The sequence below is a fragment of the Branchiostoma belcheri genome, unplaced genomic scaffold (assembly GCF_001625305.1).
Source record: "Branchiostoma belcheri isolate BF01 breed outbred unplaced genomic scaffold, Haploidv18h27 scaffold26, whole genome shotgun sequence".
In the NCBI taxonomy this organism is placed as follows: domain Eukaryota; kingdom Metazoa; phylum Chordata; class Leptocardii; order Amphioxiformes; family Branchiostomatidae; genus Branchiostoma; species Branchiostoma belcheri.
This window is the reverse complement of record NW_017803865.1, coordinates 1,019,214-1,029,625: the sequence shown is the minus strand read 5'-3', so window position 1 is coordinate 1,029,625 and position 10,412 is coordinate 1,019,214. Positions and strand designations below refer to the sequence as shown.

Sequence of the window (10,412 nt, the reverse complement as noted above, 5' to 3'; positions counted from 1 at the left end):
ACATCTGTAACGTTGCAACCTTCCTCTTGTTCTCAGACTAACTAAAACGGTCCGTAGAAACCTTGCGTGAACAAAGAAATCTTATTTATTATTATGACAAAAGCCTGTCAGTAATTTTATAAGTTTCATCTTGTCCTCAAGCATATCGTGTGAAAAGTGTTCACACTTGACTGGATGCTACAGTGGAAGCCAGGACAAGTTGTTTTAGTTCCACGCATTCAATCATAATAAACTAAGGTGAGCTTCAAGATCAAAAGGGGGCTGCTGGGGGTGACTTCCCTCACCTGCGATTTGTCGGTAACGGACTGGCTATAACTAAAATACGGGATCAATAATGTCTACAGTGATGTTTTTAGATTTCGCCGATACTCATAAGATTAAGAAACGACTGTTGTCATTCCAGTATGTCTGTTACGTGGACCCAGGAGGAGTATTTTACAGAGAAAGAGACAAGGTATCACAAATTCGTGCACTGACAGCTATTCAGGGGAAGGGGTGTTTGTAATAGGAGACGGGGCAGCGACCCGTCATATTCACCAGGTCACCATAAATATTCCACGATGGTACTAGTATATTTACAAGTAAAGGTATCGACAAGGTTAGGCCTAGGGCGTTTTAGGCGTAGTATACCTTCTTCGAAACAAACGTTAGGAGGAACAGGTGATCAGGAAAGCTAACCAAATGACGCTTGCTGTCAAATAGCCGGAATCTACTATAGGCCCCATTCCCACTAGAATTGATTCGCTTTGATCCAGCTTCGAGCCGGACCGAGCCCGAATGAATTCGGATCAAATCAATCCGGACAATTTTAGTGGGAGTGGGGCCATAGAAGGGTTATTTTGGCTCATGATGTGATCCGCTGTGACTTCCGACCTCACTTCCGCCCGCTAGAAGAGAGGACGTGTTCACCTCTAGGCGCGGCAAATTCCACAACCCGCCCAAGCAGCTGTTCGTTCATCACAACGCCTCAAATTGAGGCGTTGTGAGACTTCAGTTAACCTCATTCCTTGACTTTAGTTAACCTCATTCCTTGAACTTGCTGTCATCACCCTCTAGATTCTTGCTATGTACACAGTCCGTAATAACCTAACTATAGGTATGCTATACCGTAGTTTAGTGGCTAAAGCTCTCATTTCCAATTTCAAAAGTCGTAGGCGCCTTAGAGATGCCATAGAAGTTCCTTTATTACGTAGTTTAATTAGTCCTTCATACAGAGAGTTAGGGTAAGTTTTTTTGACTGTACATCGGTGGTGCAGGCAGTAATGAGGCATTACCGGGGGCTGTTCGCGGGAATGACAGAAGGTGTGAGCACGGATGGCTCAGCGACGCGTCTCTGGTGAATTCTGTTAGCACTTGTTAACGCCTGTTGAAATGTTAGACTTCATTCTCATCACCGTTCGATTGCTTAGAACGTTAGCCTCTACCAGGCACCGCGGATCGCTGGAAAAATAGTAGAAATTGGCCGAAATAAAGGGATAGTATACCAGAAAAGATCCAGAGGGCCATAGAAGCTCCAATTTGCGACCCCCCATTTTGAAGTCTTTTTCTATACGCAACAGTTCATGTTCAATGGTAGGAACTGGCCATGGAATGTATCTCACATGTTTGCCTCTCACACCTGTCGTCAACATAATCTTCTACAAGCCTACAATCTCACATGTATATGTCAGACTTAAACAACACAATAAAACACAACACAAATGCAGTTTATTTCTAATCTCATTAAACATAGTATATTACTAGTATTGACTTATCAACTGATCACATAAGAACAGAAACAATTTAGGTCTCAAACCTCAATGACTTCCAACCTCGAGAGCTTGGGATGGATGGGTGGGAATATCCTCGTCAAAGTGAAAGGAAGGTGCAGGCGGTGGGAGGTCGCAGTGCGTTGAATTATGGCAACGGCCAGGTGATCTGACTGCGTAGTTATAGCAACGGCCAGGTGATCTGCGTGTGTGTATACTATACGTAGTCTTCCCGGCGTGGCTCCACCCTAGCCTCCTGTCCAGGCTCCGGGGCGGATGGGAATCTTGATACAGAGTTTTGAAAAGCTTTTAACGCGTTCTTTTAATGGCCATCCTACAACCAGCCGCGAGAGAAGGTTCCATTCCGTCCGTGGGCTAGCTTTCGAACCTCATTTGTATACCGCGGTAGCCGAAATTTCTACAAGATTTCGGGGCATCGCTTGTTGTGGATTCAGCATTTAATAAACGTCCTCATTTGAAACAACTTGAGAAACACAACCAAAACGTATCTTCCCATGTCAGAACTGACCTAGATAGAAAAGAATGCGGAAAGGTGTGTCCCACTTAGTCATTTTGTCCCACAAATCCAGTAGTCTAGACACTCGTTTGTCCACAGTAGAATACTATTATTGGGCCGCCATCTTAGCAGGCTTACTAAAACAGTAATGGGCGTGCGTTACTTTAGACATTGTATGGACTACAAAAATCACGAACTCTTCACTGAGAGGCTTGTTCCGAAAAGAGTTTAAACTTCCCAGTTTCCTGTTCCTTCCAATGCTCTGTAGGCCGACCATAAAGGACGACATGATGACGGTCCTGGTGCATTATAAAGCTCTGGTAGCTGAGCTAGAGGCTTTACAAATCTTGGTTGCTGTCAGAATGGAGACCATTTCACTGAAAACTGATTTACTTCGGTGTGTTTTGCAGGCGACGATGTGATAGATCTTGCTTGTAGGAAGAAATTGAAGACCATAGGGAGAGATGCATTGTGTATTCGGAGGGCTCTTTGATTTGAGCCCCCTCTTTTTGAGAAACAGTCACACTCACACCTTGTCAAACAAAGATGAGATGAAATGGATTAACATGACCATTTCAATTTCTCACCGTCCGTTAACAACAGTAATCACTGGTACATTGTTGATAACTCATTACCCAACACCTCCCGTTTACTGCTGTGCTTTGTTTCTGATGCACCCAGGTGTGATAACTCACACCTGATAATGTCTCTGAGTCTAGCATGTCCGCAGGGCATCAGACAACAACACCGAGACATCATGTGCAACATAATTATTAACAAGGATGAGTTACAAAACACATGAAGCAGCTGCCAGTGTATATGCAGAACTCCACATCTTGTTGATAAGAAAGTTTGTATACATAAGGATGACCCCTATTTCTGACACTTGTCAAGCCTCAAGCTACCGTCTGTGCTCTGTATGCTCTATACGCACCGATAAACGATTATGATAAGCGCGCCTTTGGTTGCTAGACGAACTACTCGTATTTACACTTCGTTGAAAGGAAAGTCCTACATAAAATTAATCAGAAGTATTCACCTGTGAAACGAATGTGTCCTTCTGTACAGCTATAACATGGAGACCGGCAACGCCCAGCTTGCGTGACCTTCCCTGACAACAGCCTCTTTCTCGTGTAGGGGCAAGTGCAACAGGAATGTGATCTATGCTAAAAAAGGCCAGCAATTGCTGGCAACTTCTGGCTTGTAATGGGGCGCATTGTTAGTGCTATGTCAACAATTTTGTCCGGAGGCAAAGAACTTTTCTATTGTGTCATAAGACACATACAATCGACGCTATCCTCTGGAAGTGACGTTCATTCGCAAGGCAAAGGCCTCCGGAATTTGCTTTGTGAATGAATCGACCGTGCGGATAATCACATGCACCACCACAAAAATAAACGCACTGCGTTGTTTTATTGTTGCCGCAACTCTTAATAGAGACTAACACAATGATTGAGCGGCAGGGATTTTGTAATCTACAAGCATATTTAATGGTCACCACTGGGCAAAAAGATATGAAGAAAGCCCACTGTCATGCCAACGGTAAATTTGCTTGAAGACTAACTTAGGAATTTTGTGGATATATTTTCATGCCGGTATCTTACTAGTCGATTGGTATCGTGACAGAATCCTAATTACTAGCAAGTATAACCTACGTTGTGGGAGTGGCAGCAAATGTTAATGTACTAAAAATAAATCTTAAGGCCGGTGTGGATGTCCTTGGGATAACAGAAAGGTTACAAATACAAACTTTGAACAACACAATTTCCGAACCTCTCTGCTGTTTTTACGATAAACAGTGGCCTCTTGCTGCAGGGCAGTGCACCTGAAGTGCCGTGTCATTCGTAACATGCCAACAGACCCTGTTAGTTTACGCACTCGCTGCTCGTTATTTTCCTTATCCTATTTCAGTAGGATCCCTCCCCCATATTGTACTATGATCGTTTCAATATTGTTGAAGGCTTTCGAGCAACCACATTAAATACAAAATGTATCATGATTGTTGAGTTTTTGCATCACCACATTGATATAACCCTTTCCAAGCAGTCTATCGCTTTACATCACACATACAAATGTATGCATTATAACTTCCATCAGTTTATAGTATAAAATGAGTACTTATCCAATAACTGCACTCTTGTAATGAAAATCAGAATGTATCGGTTACATGGAAATTATTTGTTTATTAAAAAATATCCAGAAATTGAGTCATTAACTATACTGTAATACATTGTGCATATACTGGCCTAAAATTATCTGTGACAAGTAGAATCAAATAAAAGTTAGAACACAAAATCAAACAAAATTAGCCAACATCTGAATGGCTTACTTACAGAAAGACAAATCATGAAATATACATCAATTGCAGAGAAAAAAATCTACATTTCATCATGTTCATGACTACAGAACTGTCAAACTATAAATCATTGTATTGAACAACATAACGAGCTTGATCCCTAAAAATTACATATACTTATATTAAAGTTAAATGTATTCTATTATCAAATTCAACATTATGTATGGATAAAATTGCCACCAAAGCAACTCATTAAACATTACTACACTATTCAAGATGCTTGTAATGATACAAAAATATATCGTTTCTGCAGTACATTCACATCCATTATTGATGATTGTCTTCAAAGAAACATTCATTATATCACAGACAACATTTGTTTTTCAGTAATTCCACATACTAGTATCAGTTTACATGGTCTACATGGTTTGATACATTTGTTATGGGTGTATGCTAATGTTCAATAGGTTAAAACTCACTTGATATAGTAGCCAAGGCAAGATGTTACCATATCTATCATATCTAAGGCAATAGATGATACTTCTGAGTGCCACAACATGATTTTGTTGGCATTGTTCGAGTACTACACTACTAAAAGCATTTAGTTATCGGTAAATCTAAAATGCTTGAAATACTAGCTGCCACATATCCTTCCTTTTTACATGATTGCTTAAAAGTGTAAGAAAGGTCACCAAATTCAGAATGTCATCATGATCATCAAAAGTAACATTTTTCATTAAACAGAGTACATGACTAACGGAGGGGTGCCCTAACTTCGGACGTGCCCTAACGATGGAGTTTTTACTGATCTTATTATGCAATTAAAGTATGCTGTGTTTGTTGCCACTAACTTCGCGAATTAGAAAGGCAAATAAACATAGTCAATGCATACAGCTGTTATTTGCATCCAAAGTATAGGTCTATATATATATAGAATACAACACGGTGTATTCCATATCGCCCGAGGTACCAGCCCGACCGCGTGTCGGATTGTCCGACGGCCAAAGGCCAGAGGGAGATCTTATCCACGGGAGGGCTGGGACCGAGGGTGATGCGGAATACACCATCTTGTATTCTATTTATGTCATACCCACCCAAGAAAACATGCCTTTTAATGTGAAATGAGCGAAAATTTGGTGTCCCTAAACCCAAATTATGCAACAACATCAATTCTGATGTAAAAATTTTGTCTTCGAATTTTCGAAAGCGGTGCACGCGGTTAGGGCGAAACGGGTTCGAATCGTTCTATGGAACATTTGTAAGCCCCGGGCCGTATGCGTAAAGAAGCCCAGGCCGTACCGTAAAATATGGCCGGGTCCGGAACACCCGTATCGAACAAAATCGCGGCCCAGGTATGACATAAATTCATTTATCGATTTGTTGTATGAATAAAACAAATCAGTCATTTTCACCAATCATAACAATGGTGCTGGAAAGAGGGCCACTGCATTGCGGCGGCTCATGGCCAGAAAGAAAAAACCTGTACCAAGATTGTACACAACTGCTGCATACACAAGGAATAAAGCTTTACAAAACAGTAAATATGTGGGTCTCTGAGTGTTTGTTTTGTAGAAAACCGACCCGTGAAAAACGACGTCAACACCACTGTCGTCTGCATTTCCCATGATTCCCCCGGGCCGCATTAATTGTGTAAGCCGGGGTTTTCAGTGGAAACACGGACTGATTGCGTTAGATACTACCCTCCTCTCGATAGAGGAGAAGTACACACAATCACAATTTTACTGTCCAAAGAAAGCTAAAATATCATAAAATTCTATTATTATTTTTGTTTACTTAATTTCATCATCAACACCTGAAGACAGCGTCCAAAGTTAGGGCACACTGTCTAGCATAGCCGCATTCACGAAGGTACATTCACGAAAACGTCTCACAGAGTTTGTCGCATGTAACGCGGAGCTTGAAGGGCTCATGAATAGTATGAATGAATTTCTTATCCAAGTATGTTGTTTACATTTTCTAATGTTCTCAAAAATCAGGCATCAAAACCTGACCACTCTCTGATAACTAGCGATAGAGCACCGTGAGTTCGAGCGCTTAAAAAGCGTCCGATGTTAGGGCAACCCCTGTTAAATATCACAAGGTAGTCATTTAATCTACAATGCATTTTCCAATCAGCAAAAACGTATAAGGCTCTTTGGTACTTTTAGAAGAGTTGTTTTACCTAATATAATATAATACAAATCACAAAAACAGCTTAAAAGTCTGATTGAGGTAAGTCATTAAAGGCTATCTCCAAAGTACTCCATATCTCTAAAATGTAGGTGGAAAACATACTATTTTAGTCAAAAGCTAAGGCTGTGATGAGCATATTTCACTGCTGCAGTAAAATTCCAGTCCTACTGGCCATTTGTCTTAAATGTTACATGCACATGTACTGTAATGTACATGTGAGTACTGTATTCAAATGATGTAAACCTACTTTGAATGATTACACACATACATTTGTAGAGGAAGACCACTAAACATCATCAGCTGCCTGTTGCTGGCCTATGCTGTATTATGCATGGCTAGTTCCCGATGAACCCTGTACAACAGAGAGAAATGTAGAATAACATAAAGTGTGTGCATTTGAGAATGTTTAACATACAAGACAAAGTATTTGCACAAACAAGTACAAGTAACATCCATCAACCAAGACCAAAATCATCCAAAATTTTTACAACACTATTCAACAGTTATTCCATGATGGCACATTGGCATGTCAATAAACTTGAGACCATGTCAGGTACACAATCTATCACAAGGTGCTTACCCTGACGGTTGACTTTATCCTGACGTCCTGCGGAGGTTGCCACGCATCCCCACCTGCCATGTGGGCGTGCATGTCACCATCAGGCCCGTCATCTGAGCCAGGAGACACATCATTGGACGGTGTGTCTGACTGGTCTTGCCTTCACAACAAGTGATGATGGAAGAAGGGAAACATAGTTATTGAGAGGAAATATTGTCTACCTTGTCCCCAAACAACCCAATCAGGTGGAGTGACTAGGTAGGTAGGTAAGCATTGCACCATAGTCCCTTTTGGTCCAACCAGTATTGATCCAACAGATTGCTCTTGAAGAATGTATTGATCTTGCAAGTCTTTTATGGAAAGTTACCACTTTAATTGTACTTTACAGATATGTTTTCTCAGTGGATGTCAACTGAAAGAAACTTAGTGGTGCCCTCACCTCTCCATTTCCTGTTCTCTCCTCTGTCTGCTGGAGGTTCTGTAAGACTCAGGCAGGCCCTTCTCCACATCTCTGTCACGGGCACCAAACGGGCTGTCATCTCTGGCAGGGAAAACAGTGGGTCAGGGCTACACTCAGAAATTTTTCTAACCTTGGGATGGCCAATGAGTATCTAAAAACCTCCTACAACTTGAGAACAATCATTGATCTTGTTAACTAGAACTTTTGTCACCTTGTCCCATCCATTTCCAATTATATAATTACATGTAATGGATTTGTCAATTCAAAAAACAGAGTTACAAGCTATGACCTACCTGACTTCTTTTGTGAGTGGTGAGCTTCTGGGTGACCCCCTCATTCTATCCCCTCTGCCGTGGTCACCTACAGACAGCGGCTCCAGTCTGCTGGGGCCTCGCACCACCGGGCCACTCTCACCCCCTCCTCTTGGCTGGAGACCTATAAACGGGTAACAGACAAACAGAAGCTGTCAACATCAAGACAATGCAATAATGGTACACGTGTTTCTACCTTGGCTGCTTTAAACATGGGGTATAATTATCTGTACTAAACTATTAAGAAGCAACAGATACAGCAACAAGAAAGAGACGACAAGTTATTTCTTGTCAACCCTTAGATAATTGTTGTATATCTGAAGTACCATTAAGTGAGCTTTAAATGATCACAGACTGCATCCTTACCTCCCTGAGACTGAATGTCGATCAAGTGTTGCAGGAAGTGCTTCATGGAACTGTTGTCGTGCCTCATGCGATCAAACATCTCATCCTGGCGCAGCCGCAGGTGGCTGATCTCATCTCGCAGGGTCTTCACTTCCTCCTGCACCTGGGACACCATCGCACCTGCAGAGAAAGGTCGGGAAAAGGTTGAGTTTAAACCTAACTGACCATAAGCCATTATTGTACTGGTAATATAAGGAATATACAATGCAATCATGTATTCTCACATATGAAGTATATACTGAAAACAAGATAAATGTATTTCTTAGAGACAATGATTTTGGGCTGAGATATAATGTTTTGCAATGCATCTGCAAAATGTGCAGCTAGTGGATGAATTCCTTAAGTACAGTAGCTTCTTTGATCAGTAGAAAAAAATCTCAGAAATGTATCTACTGTACATGAGCAATTACAAGTGGAAAAAAATATTTCCTTAGCAATCCTCAAAAGCAGATACCGAGACAAGGTCTCCCCTGACGTTGAGGCAGACATCCAGTGCTGAAGAATAACTGAAGATGACATTGTTCCCTTAATCTCATCTTGTACAGGGTGGTACATCATGTATTTCCTGACAGGCTACATATATGTGTGCATCTACTGGACTGGTACTTGGCTTAACACCAATGAGAAATTGAAACTGTGGTGTGTGATTATTGGACAGGACAGGAGGGAGAAGGGGAGGAACTGAATAGACCAGAAGGGAGAACCTTACCATGGACAGCTACCCGTACACTCTCTGGTATTGTAACAAAGACATTGACTTTAATTAGTGATTTGTAAGGACAATTTAACATTGATGATGTAGAACAATAACATTGGGCACATATATGTGTATAGTTGCATGTACCTGTATATGGCAACCATGGTCTGCAGAGCTAAACTTCTGATGAGATAGATGCATAATACCAAAACATCACAGAGTTACATGCAACCTTAACAATACATGTATAGGAAGTACTGGTACTGACCTGATGACCGATGGCTGTCACTCAGCCCACTGTCAGTACTGGCAGGATAGACAACAGGTCTGGGGTGGTCACTGGAAGTGGACTCATCCTGAAATGAAGGGTAGTTTAATATATATAATGCCGTTTGTTATGACTGACAAGAAGAAAAATGTACTATTATTCTAACAACAGCTGTATAACATGATTATCACAATAAAGATGTTTCTTCAAGACATATTTTAAGAGATACATGTAGCTTTGCTAGACAGGAGAATAAGAGTGATGTCTGTGACATTCAACTACAGGTGACAATTCTTTTATTCTAACTCTTGTGCACTACACGCACAAGTGCTTCCAATTTCATCCATTTCTTTTGCCTTTAAAATGCAGTGTGTCTGTCGTCTATTTTGTGTCAGTTAGTGTCATCATGATAGGATTGACAAACCTCCATTCCTCTACGTGTAGGCTTTGAAACAAACGATAACTTAATAAGAGTTGGAAAGACTTTTGAAGTTGGTGATTAAGTCCAAATATATATTCTTTTAAGTCTAGCATGTAGTGTATAGTATAGTACAGCATTACATAGTATATTATGTAGTTCATGATAAGTGGATTTTGTGATCTACAAAATCTCATAGATGTGTTTTACTGAAAATAACCATAGAATGCAGTTCAAGACTTCTTAGCTGAAGGTTGACAACTTATTCATACTGTAGGGAATACTAGGGATACTTTAAGTTGGTACTTTTTTTAAAACCCAAGTCTACAATGCTTCAATGTACACCAAGTACTAGTACTTACTAATACACGATGAGGATGTTGCATAACTAGAACATTCTGGGCAGCACAATGAAGGTAGACAGAACACATAGAGTAAGTCACAGGGGTACATCATTTGCCTTGGAACTTCTGACAAAGAAGTACTTGCTCTTATCACATATATTCACAAACTATATTTGTTTGGAAGAGTAAGTTGTAT

The 10,412-nt window shown here is 40.8% G+C and overlaps 1 protein-coding gene across 6 annotated transcripts in view; it reads right to left on the bottom strand.

The window, feature by feature from the left end:
- Window positions 1–5,725: 5,725 nt before the first annotated feature.
- The window catches only part of LOC109471824 (transient receptor potential cation channel subfamily A member 1-like), a 20,465-nt gene continuing 15,778 nt past the window's right edge, over window positions 5,726–10,412 (bottom strand). For all 6 annotated transcript variants that reach the window (XM_019771182.1, XM_019771187.1, XM_019771188.1 and 3 more), the window contains 6 exons: window positions 9,455–9,542; window positions 8,451–8,609; window positions 8,067–8,208; window positions 7,753–7,854; window positions 7,335–7,473; window positions 5,726–7,106 (listed from right to left, as the gene is read on the bottom strand). In XM_019771182.1, coding sequence (XP_019626741.1) covers window positions 7,080–7,106; window positions 7,335–7,473; window positions 7,753–7,854; window positions 8,067–8,208; window positions 8,451–8,609; window positions 9,455–9,542 — 657 coding nt within the window. In that variant the 3' untranslated portion in view covers window positions 5,726–7,079. The remainder of the gene's footprint in view (window positions 7,107–7,334; window positions 7,474–7,752; window positions 7,855–8,066; window positions 8,209–8,450; window positions 8,610–9,454; window positions 9,543–10,412) is intronic.